This window comes from Uloborus diversus, chromosome 6 (genome assembly GCF_026930045.1).
Source record: "Uloborus diversus isolate 005 chromosome 6, Udiv.v.3.1, whole genome shotgun sequence".
Lineage (NCBI taxonomy): Eukaryota > Metazoa > Arthropoda > Arachnida > Araneae > Uloboridae > Uloborus > Uloborus diversus.
In genome coordinates, this window is record NC_072736.1 from 120,407,788 (window position 1) to 120,429,587 (window position 21,800).

The window sequence follows — 21,800 nt, forward strand, 5'->3', positions numbered from 1 at the left end:
ATTAACCCATTTTTGGCCAAAGGTGCGTATACGCACCATTTCAGTAAAGAATTTTTAATTAACGCTGTTTCGTATATTTTTTAAAAATTTTATTTTTATGCTATTTTAAAAGGTTTTCAAGGCATCTATAAAATAATAGTAATTCATTTGGAGCAAGCACTTTCTTTAGAGAAAATTTCAAAATATGCTTGTTTTTTACCTTGGAACGTTGACTGTGAAATTCGACTTTTTGAAATTGTATAATTAACCCACTTGAGATTAATCACACGTTCTTATAATGGGTTAAAGTTGTAAATTCTATAGATAAAATAAAAATTAAAATAATGTCATAAAAAATCTTATAAATTGTTATACAAATTTAATGGTGCGTAAATGCACCATTGGCCGAATGCATGAACAATAAGCAAAAATTTAAAACCTAGTTTTTATGCAAGGAATCTTACGTTTTTTTTTTTAATGGAAATTGTTATTTCATTTAAATTTGTCTAATAGATGTGTCTAAATCATGTGTCCTAATAGATTTGTCAAATTTTTTTTCAAAAAATATGCTAATGACAATAATAGTCACGATTTCCAATTTTCCGCAACCGACTTAAAGATTTTTAGGCATACTAGTTCTTTCTGGATTTCTTTCTGGATACCATTCTCTTCCCCTAGTAGATATGTACTGGTCTTTAGATGAGGATAAAGGACTGCCAGTAATTTGGAAAAGCACGAGTTGCATCAGATTTAAAAACATAAAACAAAATATCCATTTATCCGATAACTCTTGCCTTGATAAAACAGACAAGTTTGCTAAATTACGCCCATTTTTCCTGCATATAAAAAAAGTATCTACAATTTGGAATCTTTTCTCAAAATTTGTCAATTGACGAAGAGGTGGTGCCTTATTTTGGAAGGCATTTATCAAAAATGTTCATAAAGGGAAAGCCAGTAAGGTTTGGATTCAAACTGGTGTAGTTGCTGAGACTAGCAATAATCAACAAAAAATGCCGCTAGGAACAAGTGTTATTATGAAATTACTTAACGTTGTTCCAAAACCTGAAATGCACAAAATATATTTTGATGACTTTTTCCTCCTACAGTTTATTCGAAATTTTGAAAGAAAAGGTTTTTTTTTGCATCTGGAACAGCTTGCGAAAATCGCATTGCTGAATGTGTATCGGACGACTCCAAAAATATGAAAAAAAAAAACCTCGGCGTTCCTATGATTTTGCAATCAACAAGGATGCAAAGACATTGGCTATCAAATAGAACGACAATGCTGTAGCAATGATTGCTACCAATAATGGGACCGTTTCGCCAATTGTAAATGCCAAATTCATAGCCGCAGTGAAAGAAAGGAAATTTATATTTCACAACCGTTCTTTATTTTGGACTACAATAAGTATATGGAAGGCGTTGACCTGCATGACAATGCTATAGCAAATTACCAGATCAGAATTCAAAGCAAAAAACGGTGGTGGCCATTATTTAAAAATATTATTAATAGTGTGATAGTGAACTCATAGAAGCTACACAGAATTGCTAATAACACAAAAATGCCACTTACAGACTTTAGGTCATACATAGCGATTGCCTTATTAAAAGCTGAATTCAAGGACAATCCATTTGGTGAAAATACGGTACAAATAACACATTCAAACAAGGGTCGTCCATCATCCACAGCTCTACCGAAAGGAACACGGACTGATAGAATCGTATATACTATAAATGAACACGAAGAAAAAGCCCGCAGACGATGTAAAGTGGGCAAAAACCACACGATTTATTTGTGCCTCAAATGCACAGTTCATTTACATCCAAAATGCTTCGAAAATTTTCATTCAAAAATGTAAAAATTCGACTAAGAATAATATTGTTCCTCTGAAATATTTGCTCATTGATTTGGCCAACGGTGCGTATACGCACCATTCTATTTTTTTAATTAAATATTATGTTTTATGCAAGGAACTTTTTTTGTGTCTTAATGGATGTATTTTAATCCCAATTTTAAGAAAATATTACCACATTTTATAAAATTTCCATGCTTGGCCTGAAATGGGTTAAGATGAATTTCGCGGGTCAAAACACACATTTGTTAACAAATATGAGCTGACAGCAAGAAAATTTTTTAAATCATTGAGCTTTTTCTCCTTTTCTTCCGACTATAAAATCGCTACCAATCACTCGTATAAAGAACTCATAGAATTGCATAGTATGATAGCTTAGTCTATCAGGACATAACTTTTAAAATAAGTAAAAAAAAATATTAATTCATACTAGTATATAGAATACACCATTCCACATGCAACTATACTGCATTCATCCAAAAGATAAGACTAGACATTAATAAAGAAGTATGACATTTGCTGGAGTCAACAACTTGTTTGGAATGGATAATACCAAATCAGAAGCAAACAGACAGTGAACATCGGTTTACTTCTTTCATTGCAGAAAAAAAATCACCAAAAATGGCAAACCTAGCAACCCATTAAGTTTTTTACTGGTTTATCTATTTGTTGTTCAGAGTGTCCTAAGTCGGAATTAATCTAATCTGATCGCACAAGAAGCTTCTTTATTCAATTGTAGTATTCATAATTGATATTTTCAGCAATACATAAGGCCGGCCTTTCACCGTAGATTGGTTTTGTCCACCCCAGAAAAAAACCGTCCCGGACAACATGTCATTTTGTCAACCTCATCAGTAAACTGAAAGTTTTGAGGTAAGAAGCATAAGCTCATTACTTTTTGCTTTGAAAAAGGCGTTCCCTGTAATGCCGAAACACGTGTCTGCAGTAATCTGCAATTTGTGCTTTTTTGACGTTTTCTCTTACTTTAAGGTATTATTAGTTACAAATCAGTATCAAAATAGAATTTCAAAAATGGTTTTGGGACCTTTGTCAAACAAATAATATTTCAAAATGAGATTTTACAATATTTGACTTACTTTTGTGAGTACTTCTTTATACAATTGCCTCCGTAAAGGGACAACTGAATTTGGATGTGGTAGACTCAGAGGCGAAGCAGCCATGTATGGACTTTCACGGTACAAATCTGCTGCCAATGCATTCCAATACTCAAGGCATATTTTAAATATTTCAACTTCCTCAACTTCAGATATTAGAAGTAAATAGTGAAGAGCCTAAACAAAATAAATATTTCATGCAATACAAATTGAGATGTATAAATAACATTCAAAATAAAGACAAATAATTTCAGAAAGTAATTTTGTTTTAAATTTCATTTTGAAAAATAGAAGATGATTGATGAATAACGATAAATGTCCTTCATGCAATACATGCTTATTTATTGTACTGTCACATAATATAGTTTCACCTAAAAAAATATTACGAAAATACCTTTAGAAGTGTTTCATTAAGTTCAGTTTTCTTTTCGATCAAGGTTCCATGTTCTTTCAAAAAAGTACACAAGAACAAACTAAGATTTTGAATGAACTTTTGTTCTTCATCTTGACCTTTGGCATAAGCTTCTTTAATAATTGTCCTTGGAGGCAACATCTAAAAACACACAGACTCATGTCAAATCCAAAATGCAGATTTGAGAATCAATAATGTAATTTTAAAAAGAAAAATAAATACCTGCTCCAACTGGGCCATTGTTTGGGTGAAAAGAACAACAAACATTTCATTATAATGAGAGGCCCTGACTCCAGCTGCAAATAATAAGCAAAATATTTTACTGTTATATACAATAAAGAGCATCTTCAATAACACAACAAATTTTTAAAAAAAGTTCTTTCATCAAAAGCATTGATATTTAAAACCAGTGTGGTTTTTCTTACCTATTTGTTTTTAGTTTTATCACTGCAAATCCATTGCTTATTTATTTTTTAATGAGATTATCTCCAAGAAGACATAGATTTTTTGAAATGCTAAAGAAATTAACTAAATATTCAAAATGATTCGTAGCAGTACTGCGTAGTACTGACAAACAGTTGATTATCTTCTTAATGCACAATGCCCAAACCATACTTACCAAATAGAAGAGAGTTATTAGATGTGTTGATAATATTTTAATATATCACGAATACAATAAAATGCTGATTCCTGTTGCTTACACATAACATTGCATGGAACAATACATGTGACTCTTCACACATGCACACACACAAAAAAAAAAAAAAAAAAGATTCGAAGATGAAAAAATGGCAAGGTTTTTACTAATTAGCCGAAAATACATTATACAAACAACCGAAAGCAATTATAGGCTATTAATTTTTTAACTATAGAGAATTAAATATGTTTTAAAAAGAATATCAGTTTCTTATCACCAAAATATATATTTCGAACTGCTTCTTCTTTTATTAACTGATAGTTTAAACCAGTGGTCTGCAATCCATAGATCTCGAGTCAACTTTCAGTCGATAGTGACAACATTTTGGACCATGTTTTTTTTTGTTTGAGTACCTTGAAGCTTTTTTTTTATAGAAAAAGAGAGGCTTAATTTCTTAATCAAAAATCATTTGAATATTTTTCAAAAACTTTCGATTTTTGCTAGAAGCAACATAATTTTTTATTTTCAAAAAAGAAAAAAATTATTTTGTATTTTGGTCTTGAAAATTGTCTACAAAAAATTACTATGGATTTGCTAATAAAACTTGTTTTAAAATTTTTAAAGTAGGAAAACATTGCATTGAATAGCATACCTGCCAACCTCCGAGAAGAAAAATCCGGAAGATTTTTTTATTTTTATCCACAAGATTTTAACGCAAAATAAAATCAAACAGGACACCTACCCTCTTTACATTTAACAATATATTAGTTATGAATTTTATATCAACTGAACTTACTTTCGTTTAGTAAATATTACTTTTATTGCTTTTTTTAAAAGTTTGGAAATAACATTTGTTACTCATCTTTAAAAAAAGAACGAAGCAAAAACAGCTCGAATTGAGAGAATGAGAAGATAATTGGCGCCGAAATTGTGCCCCTAGTTGCCCGCCGCGACGCTTGCTTTGATTGGATCCCGATGAAGTCATGCGCTGTATCACTCAGTGACGTCATAATCTTGCCTCGCTTCTTCTCGTGCCATTCTCTTACGGCAACCTTTCCTTGGCTACTTGGACTATAATGCGGTGCCGCGTTCCACAAAAGTCTCGTTAGCGCCAAAATTGGCGAGATAATTATTTTTTCTACAAAACGTGAAAAATCCGGAAGATTTTGCTCATAACCGGAAAAACGGAAAAGGACATAAAAATCCGTAAAACTTCCGGGAAATCCGGAAGGGTTGGCAGGTATGGAATAGGATTCCACGAGTCACACAAAAAAGTCAATCATAGTGTTTGCTACAACTCAGAAAGTAGATCAACAATTAATTAAGCTTACATATTGTTGCTCTAAAAGATTTCATAGCTTTTTATGGAGCATATAGAGCATTGACATTTCAGGGATGTGCCAACCAAAACTCGCTTTTGGAGCAATGTTGGAAGCAGGAAAAGGGTGAGCTTGAAGCAGTAAAGCAGTGAATTTGGAGCAGCCTGGAGCAGTGAAATTGAAAATTTGGAGCAGCTTGCAGCTGCAAAAATTTAAATTTTGCATCAATTTGGAGCAACTATGTATATTTCACACACAGAAACATGTGTGACATTACAAAATAACAGAAAAGGAGATTAAGAATGTAAATCCACCATAACTCCAACTTTTATTCGAAGCTCTTTTAATTACATTTATTACTATTACTATTCTTTCTCTTTTCTTGTCTAATACTGTTCTCAAAAGATTAGTCTTGTCTTGCCTTGCTTACTTCTGATTTAAATTCAGTTCACACATGAGGCAGTGAGAAGCAAAGGGATGTAAGTGGACATTTTCAAGTTTTGAGTAAAACGCATATAAAGATTGCGTCCTAGGTAGGCTTTGATTGATTTTATTTTTCTAAATCATTATCTAAGCAGCAACTACCAGGGCTACTAGTACTATCTCTTGCCCCAAGACAGAGGAGTGGTTTGTACTGGTTATCTAGAAATTTTTAATTTTGCCACTTGTGCATTCCTTTGCTTCTCACTACCTCACATTTATTTTGCCTAATACATCACTGCTTTAGCGTACATTTAAGTTATAGTGCTTTGATACCTATTTTTAAAATATGTTTGCTTCATAAAACTAAAAAACATACTCGAAAAAAAAAAAGAGAAAAATAAAAAAAGAATGGTTAAATTTAAAAACTTTACCTTAGTAAGTTACACAAGTGAGTTTTAAAGAACTATTAAAGGGCAATTCCACCGTTACGGACGTAACAATCACAGAGTTAAAACACGTATAATTTCAATTTGGTTTCATAAAAAGCTACTATTTTTTTTCTGATGTATAGTTTGGTGTTATTAATGCTATCAAAAATTTGGGTGCAGATTGCTTTATTAGAAAAAGCAACAAAAATTAAAAACTGCCTGTTACGGACGTAACTCAAAAAACAGCAAAATGTATATATTGTCATACAATTGCCAATATTCCTGTGAATTATTCACAGATTTCTAAACTTTTCTTTGAAATACTTGTTCTAGAGATTTCAAGATTTCTAAAACCATAAAGTTTTCATGGATATTGTTTGTAAAATTTATGATAGAAATTAATATATTTGTTACGGACGTAACATGTCCAGGGGTGATTGTGAGTTCATCAAAAAATACCTGAAAGTTTAAAAGCGAAAACGGGGGGGGGGGGGGGGGGGGGGGGGGGGGAGAATTTTTGGTCCCTATTACTTAAGTGCACCATTGCCATAGTATTAAATAGTTCTGAGTCAAAATATTGTGTGTATATTTGATTAAATTTTTAATGGATTACAAAGTTACGAGTAGGTGTTATACAAATTATCTTGACATTTGTTCATCTTAAGGGACAGGTGTCCATCTTAAGGCACTTGCAAGTATATTTGATGAGTATTATATAATTTTAAAAAAATGTGGAGGTAGGGAGATAAAAGCATAACAAAAAAAAAAACATAATTTCGGTATTTTCGGACATAAAAATACCGGAAATACGTCCGAAAATACCGGAAATTCGGTAAAATACCGGAACACAATCACCCCTGATGTCTGATATGCTAATTGCACAAAGCAAATAAAAGCTTATGTATACTAATAATTTTTGTTAAGAGAGTGCAATGGTCTAGATTAACACATTATTTTGACCATTTAAGTTACACTTTAATAGTTTTTAAAGATTTGGGGAGGTAGGGAGCAGCCCCCGTGCATATACCACCATAAATATAAAATATAAATTGGTGTGTCATAAAAAGTGAAATTATCCAAGGGGAAACAAACAAGCATTAACAAGTATTAAGCAAAACAAAAGTAAAATTATTCAGTTACAAATTAATTTTTCCAATTTTTAACATGAACATGGACGGAGAGGGGGGGGGGGGCCTACAAGAGAGTACTTTTACAGTTTAAGAACTTTTGATGATTTTCTCTATCTCTCAACAAACATATTAACTGCCAAATTTTTTTTAAAGTTTAACGGTTGCCTTTGATTTCGATTGCTTTTTAATAGAATTGGCCTGTTTTTGCCAAAGGTGGAAAAGAACTGTTGAAACTGACATCGGGAAAAATGCATTTTGGCCAACATTTGCCTTAGTAATCTAAATCTTGCTTCAAAACTAAATGTGCTTTATCTGAGGATCAGATGTAGCTAGTTTAATATTTAGTACTTTTAACTCTAATCTAATTATGCTTTTTAATTTAAGTTTTAAAACTATAAAATATTCAATGCATCAATGAAACAGTAATCTAAATATTATTTTTTTGCGGAGAGTAAATAACAATAATAAGTAACTCAGTAACTTTGGTTTAAATTATTAAACAGGACAAATTCTTATCTCTAAATTAGTTTTTAAATAAGAAGTAATATTAATTTGGCTATGCTTTCAGAATGATAGATGCTTGAAGAGAAAAACTATAATTAATTTCTGTAATATAAATTGAGAAAAAATTTATTAAGGAAAATTACGCACAAAATGCTTTGGATTTCATCGTGTTAAATGATCAAGTAATTTTCACAAAAATCTACTTGGAGAACACTATTTTTTTACGTCATAGTGCATTGATGAAGCAAAGTCTAAGAAATTAAGGAACCCTCTAGAATATTTTCATGCACATTAAGCATTAATTGCTAATCTGGAATTATTAACACCAATTGAATTTATTGCACGATTTGGAGGCCAGAAGAATCTTACCTTGAGAGGAACACCTCAGAGCAACAGTAGGATATCTTAGTGTTATTACTAGGATTAGATGTCTTAATGTTGCTCTGAGGCGACGATGTGTATTTCAGTAATTTTAAAAAATGAAATTAATTATCCACTAATATTTATAAAATTTTGAAAATCACAGTATCAGAAGTTTTGTCATATCGTATTACATGTCATACCCTATATTTTCATTGCCCATCTTGTACTTTTTTTCTTTTTAATTGGAATATAAATGTGTTACGGACGTAACGTACTGCTTTTTGTTACGTCCGTAACAAAAAATGTTACGTCTGTAACGCCATTTTTTTTAAGTAAAGAAATTCTAATGTTTTAAACTATGGTAAACAATTACTCTGATGAATTGCTAAAAGGGCAAAAAAGAATTTCTTTTAATTTCGAGTTTTAAGGGAGTAACGACAACTTTTCGTACATTTTTGTTACGGACGTAACATTGAACTTCATTTTTTTTAAATTTAAATTGCCTAATTTTATCTAGTAAAAAAATAAAAATAAATGCATGTTATTATAGTATTATGTTAATAGTTTAAGCTGTACTGCAATTAATTTTGTTTATTTTTATTTTGTTATTAGAAATAAGCGGTTGAAAACGGGGTATTTTTTTTCCGATTGTTTTGAAGACCCGACTATCATACTTCCAACTAGGAAAAAATTTTATTATTTAATTTTTATTAAAAAAGCAATGCAATATTCTGAAAATATACATTTTAAGCTTTACAATGATGTATAATATAGCTAAATAACTGCAATATGAAATTTTGACCTACTGGTTTCACTTTTCATGGAATTGCCCTAAATCTTTTTCTTTTTGGTATGTGTAAGTTATTTAGTTAAATTTGAACTTATATATATCAAAAGGCATACATTTTATATGCTGAACTACTTGATTAACGAATCTGAAGATCAAGCAAAGGCAACAATAAAACCTTTAACTGTTTGATATTTAATCACAAAATTACTAATGAAATAACAATGAAAAAAAAAATGATTTTGGGAAATGATGTCATAAGAAAAGGATTTTTAAAAACCATGAGGAAAAAATATGAAATTTTTTTTTTTGAGACAAGCTAAGAATATGAAAAAAAAAGGCTGAATCTGAAAATTCCCCAATTTTTGCTACCTTAAGTGTTTCTAACCAATATTAGAGAGCAATTTTCTGTACTAAAACTTTAAGAAACCCAAGATTAAAAACTGGTGAACAAAATAATTTTTTACAGATGGCATTCGCTTAAATCAATTTAGATGCAACTGGATTAACATTTTTGAGTGGGCATTGCAAGAATACAAACTTATAAGTCCTCTCTTTTTAAAAACGAAGAGAACGATTAGAATGGTTGAAAATAATGGTCAACACAAAATTTTTTAATTCAAAAGAGCATTCGTTTGAAGGAACTGCAACATTACAAGCAAAATCACACTTTTGGCGCAAGTTTGTCTAATTTTGGTGCAGAAAGTCAATTTAGCGGTCTTTTGAAGCAGTTTGGCGCAGGATCAGCGATTGGCACATCCCTGTTATTTTCAAAATATAAGGGTCTATCTTCAGCTCTTCAGCTAACATTGAAGTTAATTTACTTACTTAATAGCAAAAATAAAAAATCGTTCAAATGGAAGAAATTTGATTCTTGTGCAAGATACAGAAAGGATGTTCACTGAAAACAATGTATGCATTCTTCACTTGCACAAGGAAAAGTAGCATTTTTAAAATTCATTTTGCAACCACTAAACATCTGCTATTGAATGAATCAATTAACCAACGTTTTGAAGCACAAAAATTGCAAATTACTGCAGATATGTTTTTTGGTGTTACAAGGAACACCTTTTTCAACGCAAAGAAGTGTGAGCTTCTGGATGAAAAGTCATCCGAGGAAAGTAACATGGTGGAGACAGTATAAATACCAAAAAAATGGAATTTATCAAAACAAAAAAGACACCTGGAGGCGAAATTTATTGTGTAATTCCATCCTGGAGGAATTTTATAATAAATTTCGCCTCCATGCTGCTAATATCCCCCATTGCTGTTAAAACCATACCTATCAAATTTTTAAAGTTTACTGGATTAAAAGTTTTTTTTAATCAACATTTGAAACAATCGAAACTATCTTTTACAGCAAATATGGGGGACAATGTTTAACAGAATTTTCTTTCAAGAACCTGCATAAGCTCAAGTGTTCGAAGTAATATTTGCTTTGATGATTGAGGATGATTTTATGCACATTTTCGAGAAAAAAAGGGCATTTATTACTGTACAGCGAGTAATAATTACAGCCTTCATACAATAATTTACTTGTTTGAAAAGCACAAAAATAATGTAATGTTGGTTTGATAATATTTCAATTTAAGTTTAAGTGAGAATATTGTTACAAATGGGGGGGGGGGGGACATACAGAAAAGAATTAAAACATATTTAGCAAACACGAGTTTTTAAATGCTATTAATTAAGTAGCTAACTAAATCTTCCAATTATGATATTTTGAAAACAATTTAAACCAATATTGACAAAGGAATCAACAACAGCATTTAAAACCAATTAACTAATTTTGGGTCTTAGAGATCATACTTTTAAACATATAAAACATTATATGCATGCAGAATATGATATCAATTGAAATCATTAAAAAGCAAAGCAGAAACTCTTACCTATCTCAGTCAGGCATTTGAGTGTGACATTTCGAAACATAGGAACATTGAGAAACTAAAAAGAGGTTAATAAACAATTATATAAAAACTTTTATTTTTAAAACAGATAAAAATAATGTAGCTTCAATGCCATTACTTACTTTGTAAATCAAAGTACTGATGAGTTTTGTTTCAAAAATGTACCCTAGTGGGATCCAGTTAAGAAATCTGAGAAGAGTTTCTAGTGTTGCATGAACTAATAAAGCATTTTGCGAACTTTCCTAAAAGAAACATAATTAAGATCAAATGGTTTTAAATTCTAATTTTTAATGTGCAAAATTTATTTCATCCAATGAAGAAATACTTACCATTACAAAATTACAAAGTTGAAAGATCTGAGAGAACTCATTACACATGGTATCCTTTAAGTGTTTTGCTTTGGCTTGTGTCATTTGCCCACTTGAAAAATCAAAAACTTCTTCACTGGAAGGAAAATCAATCACATTATTCTAGTAGAAATAATACACTCTTTTTATTGCAATTTTCTGTTAAGCTACTTGAAGACTATTTTAGGCAATTCTCAAATACACCTGATTGTTGAATTTTATTTTTTTTTCACCATCAATTTCTTTTGGGAAATTTTAAAATCTTTCATTTCACTTGCCTTTCTCATAACACATTAAGGGGGGGGGGGTGTTAACCAGAAAGGTAAGGGGAAAAAAGTTATTTGCTTTTTGCATGACTCTTAGTTTAATTTGACTATTAGCACTTTCCTTCTCAACTTCTTACTTTTTGGCCTGCAGCCTCAGCCAGGCTGCAATTGCTCCTTGATGTGAGTGAAAGGTTGTGAATGTCTTTTATTCAACTACTCACCCTTCAGTGAAAGCCACTGCACTGCTTCAGTTGTAGTTTAACTAAATTATTTATTTTGGGACAAATAAGCAGGGTTGTTTGGTTTAAACAACTTTGGTTTAAACCAATTGGTTTTTTTAAAAAATGTTTTTTTTTTAAAGTCAAAAAAAAAAAAAAAAATCCATTTTACAGGTTTACATTGATTTTCCCACACATATTGAAAATTGTAAAATTCCATTTATGCTAAGTTCCTAGCTAAGTTGCAGAGATAAATACTAAAATTGCAAAGTTGCTTCTTCAAAATGCATTACAAGCTTTAATAAAAAAAAAATTAATATATTTTTTATTTCATATATGTGCCATAAAGCAGATTTCAGTCAACTTCCATCATTATGCTTAATTTGCATGATTAGTTAAGATTTACTAAGGATTGAATCTTTTATTGTAGATGCAATTCATTATATTGCTCACTCCTGTTGCAGGGGTGTAACATTTTTGCCCATTTATTTGCACTTTTCTGGAATTTTAACTTTGACTTGTAAGGTAATCAACAGTCTAACTTAATTGTTTGCACCTAAAAATTAAGATTTGTTCTGCAGGGGAACACAAATAATATTTTTTGAATCAAATTAAAAAAAAAAAAGTTTATACTTCATATTATGATACATAATAGTTCCTTATATTATATATATTTCATTTCTGCCGGCAGAAACTAGTTTTTGCCGTGCCAGTGGCAGAAACTGGTTATAACCGGTTAAAACCGGCAAAAATTTAAAATCGTTTAAAAAAACTAAAGTAATTACTAAATGATATTTGTTTAAACTAAAAAATTAAACTGCATTTCATCATTGTAAAAAATAAAATGTTATGCTAGTGCCTTGATTTAGTTCAGAAAGGGAACTTTTCAATTACTGATGCTCGTAATATTTGGATTAATCTAACAAAGGACGAAAATCATATGGGTTCTTAGGAAAGGGAAATGACATACAGAATTAAACTGGCATTACTGTTTGTAATTTGCTCGCACATAAGCTTCATCTAAGTTGCTTGTGATTGAAATTATCATATGCTTCAAGAAGAAAGTGTCAAATTTTACTTACCAATATTAATCTAGATTTTGTACCTAATATCACAGCTTTGCAAAACAAATTTGCCCCACTTCTTGAAACTCATTTTTCCAGTTGAATTTTTACCACTACCCTAGTTACTACATGATGGACCAGTTTAAAAAATATATACAATTTGAAAGTTTCATGAATATTGCTTGTTCCTTGATGCATTGCCTGCTAGCTCTTCCGCTGCAAGAATATTCTAAAGTTTCTCATTCATGCATATTAAATTGAGAAACTATTTAGCTTTTTGGAACCACCTTTTCCAAGAAGCAACTGCAGGGTCCAAACAACGTAACATTTGATTCTGAATTGTAATAATATTGTAAATTAAACTGTGCTTTGGTTAACAATTATTTTTTCCATGCATTTTCTACTGTCTATCAATAGTTTTTTTTTTGTCATTTTGAGAGTTTTTGCCAGTTTTTGCCGAAAATGTGGCAGAAATTGGTTTTTGTCATGCCGGTTTTAACCGGTTTCTACCAGTGGTTTTAACCACTCCGGCAGAAACTTGCCAGCCCTGATTATAATGTAGGAAGATTAAAAGATAAATTTTTAAATTCCCAGAACAAAATGCAAATGTATGTGTAAAAATTGATTGAGAAATATATAAATCTTCACATATAAACTACACTCTCCATTGGTGTTTTTTTTTTTTTGGATTCTGTGTGCTCAAAAGATTTTGATTGGCTATACACCTATGCTGCTTTATGACTATTGGATGCAGATAACTCTTAGTCCCCCCCCCCTTTTTGTGAGGGTTGGCAAAAACCCGGGGGTTTTTTTTAAAGCCCATGGAACCAGGGTTTTTTGAGTTTTTTTAAATAAAACCCAAAAAAAAAAAAAAAAATCCAACTAAAGTTGGGTTTTTTAAAAGAAATGTGGATTTTTTTTTCTTTTTTAGGGAAAATGTGGGGTACTTGTAGCATATTGTAGCGTAAGTATAGTGACAAAGTGCAAAAATTGTCTTCAGGTAAAAAAAGCTGGAAAACTGGTTAAAATTTAGCGTTTTCTGAAGAAAAGTATAAAAGACGAAAAAACCCAAAAATGGTGAAGTTTCATATTCTTTAATTTTCATTATTACCAACAGTTAAGGCAAAGTCACTTCTCGAGTGATAAAATCTATTGTTCGTTTTTAATTACATTTTTTTTTTTTTTTTTTTTTTTGCATTTTACTTTATTGTATTTCATTTTGTTATGCAAAATTACTGTAGAACCTCAAGTAGTTTAAATAACTTTTTACTGAATTCCAGCTTAATCAAGACATTTCTTTGAATTTTATGTTGCCTGTTTTTCTATGTCTGTCTACAGGGTAAGAAATATTACTTTTTCGTAAGATAATGAAAATACTGTACCTGTTCTGTTTTCTGTCGACCATTTGAAAAATCTGTTTATTTCTAAAATATATACCTCGTGTTTATTCGAGATTTGTGACGCATTGGTTAGCAGAAAATAATTCACATGAAAGCCTTTTTAACTAGATTAATTTCCTCTGTACAATCTACAAATATTGAGAAAATCAGACGTGACAGGACTTGGTCAAGATAATTTGAGTTATTTATTGACCAGTTAAAGAAAAAAGTTAAATACATTTATTTAAAATCTTTGAAGTATTTCTTTCATGCCGTTAAGAGTTAAGAAATACTATTAAAGTTCAAAATTCATTTTTTATGTTCATTGTCTGTGGTTAAGAACAAATAAAAAAGAAGTTTTAACTGTGAAAGTATATTAATTTTTTAAAAAACTTCTCAGAAAATTTTTAAAAAACCCAAAAGTAGGCTAAATAATGGGTTTTTTTAAATGGGTTTTTTCAAAAAAACCCATAGGGTCCAATTCGGCCAACCCTGCCTTTTGTTCATTGGAAGCAGAAAACTATTTTAATTATTTAATTTAGTTACAAGATTTTGTTCTTATCTCTTTAATTAATCAAGAAATTAGGTATAATGTGACTATTGAATAACTGTTAATTACATGGAACCTTAATTACCTTCCGAAAATTAATTGTTTTTCTCGCAAATAGTATTTAAACCAAAAAAAAGGTTTTTTTTTTTTTTTTTTACCAACTCTGCAAATAAGTGGAAAAATCCTATCCACCCTTCAAAAGACAACCTTGAACTAAATGGAAATGTGGACTACAACTAAATTTAAAATTAAAAGCAGGTTATCTAGTGGACAAGTAAAATTTTCTGAAGAGAAGACTGATATTTTCTGGAAACTATGCGGAGATTCCCCCTCCCCCCATTTAAAATTCATACAAAAATCATTGAAATACCATTTTTAAGGTTTTTTTTTCTTTTTTTTCAGTTTTATAATGTGTTGCCAGCCTAAAATTTTCAGAAATAGTAATCCAAAATTTTCGGATCACAAACACCCCTGATTAAAAGCTAACGATAAAACTTATGGATATGGAACTGTTTGTTTAAGATCAAAATAAAATAAATTATCGCTACAAAGTATGTAAGATAAAAGCCATGCTCGAAAAAAAAAAGTAAGTTGAATGTCATACTTGGAAATGGGTAGAATTAAAACTTTGTTGTGCACGCTATCTCATTTGATTTAAAATTTGATCAAATTTAATGTAGAAAGCACAAAATTAAGAATGATATAAAACTATTGAGTGCAAAGTATAAAAATGTTGAGTGCAAATGTTGTTTAAGTAATGCGCAACATTTAACGAATTTTGCAAACTTTTAACATCTAAATTCAGTAATTTTAATATTCTACTGTCCTCTGAAACATCTTTAATTAAATTTCAGTTTCAAAAAAAAAAAAAAAAAAATCTAGATTGACTGAAACTCAGGTGTAACAGGATTGAAATTTCTGAGAAGGCGCGACAAAATGGTGATCTCTGCTAGGAATATGAGATAAGAAAAGTTAAAATAATGGTAATCACAAAATTAGTAATATCCATGAAATAGAATCATTTAGCAAACTGAAACTGGAGAACTTTTTGAGGCAGATGCAATTGGATTTTGAAATGTGGAAAAAACTGCTACTAATGTGTAAAAAACTAAAATGTGTAAATTTTATGCTTTACCCATTAAATTTGGCAAGTATGCAATGTTTTAATGCCATGTGGCTTATTTATAGATCTGAAATTTCTCTGGCTATAATTTGTTGTTTAAAATTATTTAACAATTAGGAAAAAAAACCAAAAAACAAAGTTGGTCGATCCATTTGTGAGAAGCCATTTTGTGGCTTTGGAGCTATCCTGATAATAAATTTAATAAAACATGAACATAATAAATTTCCTCAAAGCACTTTAAAAAAAATTGAATGGTGATGTTTTGTTGCAATGCGATAATTTAAGGTTTAGAACTACTCCTTTTATTATTAGCTAAAATATTCAGAACAATTCATGCAAATGCACTTGCAAACCACCAGGACGTCCCACTATTCTTGAGATGTCAATTTGATATTGACACTTGTCTAGCCCATGAAGATAAAGGAATTTCTAAAGTAAAAGAGAGAAAATAGGTAGGGCTCTCCCATGAGGGTAAGGGCAGTACTTGGATACCCTACGTCTCCAGGAAGTAAGCATTTGAAACTCCTTCCAGGGGCATAGCTATTGAAAGAAAGAAAAATACAAAGGGATGGCTAATAGCCTTTTAAAAGACATCCGGTTGTAATTCTTTTAAGAGAGTCCCATTCTGCTTTAGTTTAACTAAAGTAATGCTGTGTTCAAAAATAGGGTCTTTTTCAGGCATTCCGCATCTTTTACCTGCCATAGCGCGTCAGCGGGACCCCTGAAAACATTAGTTTGGAATAGGAACTTGGAGATTTAATGAGCGCCAGCCATCATTAGCGTACACAGAGGGTTTTCAACCAGCTGAAATGGAACACACTACTATTCAGCTATGAGCCCAGAGTCTTACGAATCAGGGCACCTCAGTCCAACACAGCATCAAAGCTCAAAAGTATTTTATTAAAAAATATCTTTAAAAAATTTGCACCAAACAAGAGCAACAACTTAACAAATTAAAATAAGAATTACCTCAGAAGCTTCAATATGTTCATGTTGTTCTGACAAAGGCTTTCATTGGTCTTACTTGCACCCACGATATCATTGATAAACGTTGGCCAGTTCTTAGGCCATTCTCGTTTCAAAATCTAAAGCAAATAATTTATTCCATTTAAGAATGAATGTAACAACAACAGAAAAAATATCAAGGCTTAACAAAAAATTACAAACCTGAACAAGAATCATATTTAATTTGTTCAAGTATACTTTTTCACCTTCTAAGCTTTGAGGATCTGAAGATGTTTTGATGATTAATCCAACAATGTACTTTTTTATTCCTAAAATATATATATAAAAAAAAATAAATACTATACGAATGAATTTCAACAAAAATGAATTATATCAGAAAATTGAAATCCTCAAGTATAAAAGTAATGCATGTTTTCAGCAATTTAGTCACTGCATTTACCATCTTTTTTCAGTAACAGAACATGCTCTTTAATTAAGGACAGTTCAGTTCGGGAAAATAAGCAGATTTTATTTCTGATTACATACCTTCACACTGATTTCTCGGCAGAACTTTCCATCGTGTTTTGATGACATTTTCTAAGATTTGTAAACCATAATATTTGGTTTGTTGATTTTTTGAAAACTCCAAAATAGTATCCACTCTAGTCCATGCATCAGGATGTTCTTTTAAAGCAGTCAAAACTTCTTGCGCTATTTTTTGCTGAGAAAAAAAAAGTTGAAATATACAACTATATCTCCCAGGTCATACTCAAATAAAAATTAATATATTTCATTCACAATACAATGCCAATTCCACTACAGAATCAATGTATTTTTACAAAGATAAGTAAAATGCCATCTTCTAAAGCATAAAAAATAACCACATTGTTCCAAATGCACTTGCACATTTTTATTTCTTTTTTTTATTTAATGGCAAAATTTGAATTTTCTTATTTATAGAGCAACACAGACTCATATCCCTTTTGTGCTTAAAAACAGTATTTTTTACAAGTCCAAAGCAATTTTTATAATGTTTTATTATCCAGGTAAAATATATGTATACATATTAAGAGCAAATAAATTATTTTTTACATAAGTAAAGTCATCGATTCAAAACGCTTATTTAAAGAAAAAATAAATAAAATCTTTATTTTTTGGACATCAAATCTGCAAGTAAATTTGGAACGACGCAATGAACAATCTTATATATTAAAAATTGAGTGTATCTTTGTATCTATCAATCTGTGTATGTCACTCAAACTTCTTCTGAACAAATGTCAGAGAATTGGCAATCAACCCAGGTATCAATAGATTTAATTTCCCATACATCATGCTAAGATCAGGGGTCTGTCCAGGATTTTTCACAGGGTCCGTTTTTTGTGAAAAATCAAATAATTTTGTGAAAAATGAATTAATTTTGTGAAAAATCAAAAAATTTCGCAAAAAAAAAAAAAAAAAAAAAAAAAGGAATTTTTTTGTTAAAACGAAATTTTAGAATTTAGAGATGGTACAAACTGCATCAATTAAACTAAAAGTTGAGTGTTTTCCTCTTCTATGACGATAAAATCATTCTGGATTTTTTTCCTGATATTTGGCCGGGGGGGGGGGGGGGGACATCGCTCTTTTAAGTATCAATATTTATCTACCATTCTTCATTATGTTAAATTATACTAGATATGTTTCTGTACAGTATTTAAAATAATTGTAACAAAAATATAAATGAATAAAACAAAATTCAGAATAGGGTTCAGCATTCAACTTTTTGACCCAAGACACTCTTAAAAAGCAAAGAATTTCGTTTAAAACTTATAAATTCCGTGATTTTAACAAAAATAAAAAGATATTTCAATTGTTTACTTCTTAACAAAGCGTAATAATCATCAAAAATTCGAAAAATCGGATTCCCATAGCGGATGCAAAGAGATCGCAATTCTCAAAAGTGAAGGCATCAAAAGTATAAAAACGGCTTGTAAAAGAAATATTTTCGATAAAATAATTTTAAAATTGCATTTTAGAGTCCTATGATAACATATCATTAATATCTGTAAACACAGTTGACCCCCCCCCCAAAAAAATAATAATAATAAAATAAACCATCTATTCAGCATTTTAATTTTTGACTCATAACAGAAAATGGAATTTTGCTTTAAAAACTTGAAATGAGAGTTCTAACAGAAATAAAGAGACTTTTCATTTATTTGAATCCTAATAAAGGGAAGTTAGCTTGAAAAAAGAACAAAATATGATTCTCATATCGGGTGTTAAAAGATTGCATTTTTCAAAATGTAGACATATAAAGAAAAAAAAAAACGGAAATTAAAAGAGTTTATTTAAAGTTAATCATCCTTGTTAGCATCGAAAAATCAAAACCCATATGATTTTCTCCCAAAATAACAATTAAACATCACACTGCACTGTAAAAACGCAAATATTGACAAGTCGACAAAATGATGAGAATATTTTCTAATCAAGTCATTATAAAGGTTCACCACCAGACCAGACGCTAAGTGGTGATAGTTTTGAAGTTGGTAACCCTATCTGAAGCGATCATATTTTTTCCGCACCCTTACTATCCCTTTGCAGTTCTAAGTTCATTTCGCAGATATATATTATTATTGTTTATTAAATCATGAGCAGAGAAAAGTGCTTACCAATGCCTTTTCAGAAAAGTTTACAACAACACCGCTGCTAATTAGCTGTGATAAAACAAACAACCATTGTATTTATTTGGCAGTAGCAATTATTTATCAATGCTCTCCCAAGAGTAGGGATTTTGTATAAGCTGATCCCTCTAATTTGACTTTAAAAAAGGTTCCAAAATTTATCGGTTTATACACAGAAATATGCGTTATTTTGCTTTCAGATTTGCTCTTTCAATAAACAATTTGTGACAGATCTGATCTAGTTTATCAGAATTTTGTGAAGGGTCCGTTTTGTTTGATCGGGATTTTGTGCAAGGTACGTTTTGTTTGATCGGGATTTTGTGAAAGGTCCGTTTTGGTTGATCGGATTTTTGTGAAGGGTCCGTTAACGAACCCAAATATCCTCTGGCCAGACCCCTGAAGATAACTTGTTTTCTACGCCCTTAATTAGTGGAGGGGTGCAGTGGACTGGCATTGGAATGCTTCTAGCAGGGTGGGGCATTGCAGAAATACTGCTAAATCATCAACACACCACTGCATTTGGATGTCTTAGCTGGAATAACTAAAGATACACAGTTATAATACTATGTTTTATAGATAAATTTAAAATTTAATAAATCAATGAATAATTTGATGCTATTAATTAGATTTAATCAATGCAGTTTTGAATTATTGACAAAAAAGGCTTAAAATCATAATAAAAAAATGTCCCCCCCCCCCTTTTTTTAACTTCACTCTGACATGCTAACATACTTTCAAATAAAAAGGGTTTGCGTTTGTTTACTTTCTGGATTACAATTTAAACAATCACACTTTCTACGAAGGAAAAAGTTTTCCTGCAATTTTCAGCGAGAAAGAAAGCAGTCGACGAAACTACACTTTCGACCACAATTCATTAAATTCCGACTACTAATCCATACCTTTTGAATATGGAAGAACGCTTTCTAATTTTTTGCTATACTTAAAGTTTGTGATCCTTGTCAATCTATAGGCACAATGTTATGTCTCTCTTTCATGGAAGAAAGCTATGGTTGTTCTTTTCTCTTGCCACTTTCCTAGTTCAGTTTAAAAACCCACCTGCTTTGCATTTTTCTATTGTCCCTCACGTCAAAAGAAAAAAAAAATGTCCCTTTCAGAACTCATGAACACGCCTCGCTATTCTTGAGCTGATGTGCATGGGCTATAATAGTACAAGTCTGATTGTCCTTACCGCTTGTCCGAAATTTCTACAATAAAGTTTTCAAGATGTTTTTATTTTACTGAAAACACAGTTCAATCAGAAAGAAAACTTTGATCCTGTCTATGTAGCCTAAAGTGTACGATTACCGGAGTTTCACAGTAAAACATTGTTGCGAAATCAGGAGCCATGAGTTAGGGTTTTTAAAAAGTGACTTGACATCCGTAGTGTTGAGAGATGCAGGTGTTGAGATACAAACAGGGGCGGCAAATAGGGGGGTCAAGAGGGGGCGGTCGCACCCCCAATTTTTTTGAGAGGAGTGATAAAAACTGAGCAACTTCAATTTATGTAAATTGCAAAACAATGTTCATGAAAAAAGAATCTTGCTGGTTCTCCGTAATTATTGATGAAACTTGACACATTTCCAAACATGAGCGAGTGTTTTCTGTTTTTAGAATGATTTATTAGAAATCCATCGATCCTTTACCAGCCTTTTCAAAACAGAAAAAACTGATGATGAATCATGGTTAATTTTAACGAAAGACGTAATTTCCTCATATAGGCTAAATATTTCATTCTTGTGTGCTCTGTGCAATTATGATTATGAGGCCCATGTAGTGGTGTGGCTGCATGATTTTCACAAGAAAATGCCTTGGTATTTTACATTCATTATTACACTCATATTTTAAGTGTGTCTATTTTATGAGTGTTCACCACCATTTTCTTTTTCCAGAAACACATTTCAGCTACTCAATGCATAGTATGATTTCATAGTATACTTCTTAAAAATACATACTATTTTTGAAAAAAATCTTACATCAACAAATATCTTTCCTGGGGGCTCTTTAACTATGCAATCTTGAAGTGACACAAGAGGGTCTTCAAGAGACAACACAAGATGGTCTTTTAAACCATAAAGGCCCTCCTTGGTAATTTTAAAGCAGTGATTTTGGAAAATGACTCTTTCAATAATGAAAAAGCTACTATCCTTTAACACGTCTTCGTTTGAATGCTTATTCGCTTTGTTTGTATTGTGGAGAGTTTTTGAACAATGCCTTTCTCTATCAAAACACCTCCAATCAACTAAAATTAATTTTTGGAATGTTCAAGCTACAATTGAAACTATCAATAAATTTCACGCAGATGTATACTTCAACCAAGCGTGGATTATTTAAAAAAAAATCTTACTCCAAGATAATTTTTAAAAAACGCAAAGAATATTCAAATGACTT

The 21,800-nt window shown here is 30.9% G+C and overlaps 1 protein-coding gene across 2 annotated transcripts in view; it reads right to left on the reverse strand.

Annotated features, from left to right (window-relative positions):
- The window catches only part of LOC129225287 (exportin-1-like), an 82,520-nt gene that overhangs the window by 49,051 nt on the left and 11,669 nt on the right, over window positions 1-21,800 (reverse strand). For both annotated transcript variants that reach the window (XM_054859873.1, XM_054859874.1), the window contains exons 5-13: window positions 17,296-17,470; window positions 16,972-17,078; window positions 16,774-16,889; window positions 11,187-11,301; window positions 10,980-11,099; window positions 10,840-10,894; window positions 3,582-3,655; window positions 3,342-3,500; window positions 2,930-3,124 (exon numbers count right to left, since the gene is read on the reverse strand). In XM_054859873.1, coding sequence (XP_054715848.1) covers window positions 2,930-3,124; window positions 3,342-3,500; window positions 3,582-3,655; window positions 10,840-10,894; window positions 10,980-11,099; window positions 11,187-11,301; window positions 16,774-16,889; window positions 16,972-17,078; window positions 17,296-17,470 — 1,116 coding nt within the window. The remainder of the gene's footprint in view (window positions 1-2,929; window positions 3,125-3,341; window positions 3,501-3,581; window positions 3,656-10,839; window positions 10,895-10,979; window positions 11,100-11,186; window positions 11,302-16,773; window positions 16,890-16,971; window positions 17,079-17,295; window positions 17,471-21,800) is intronic.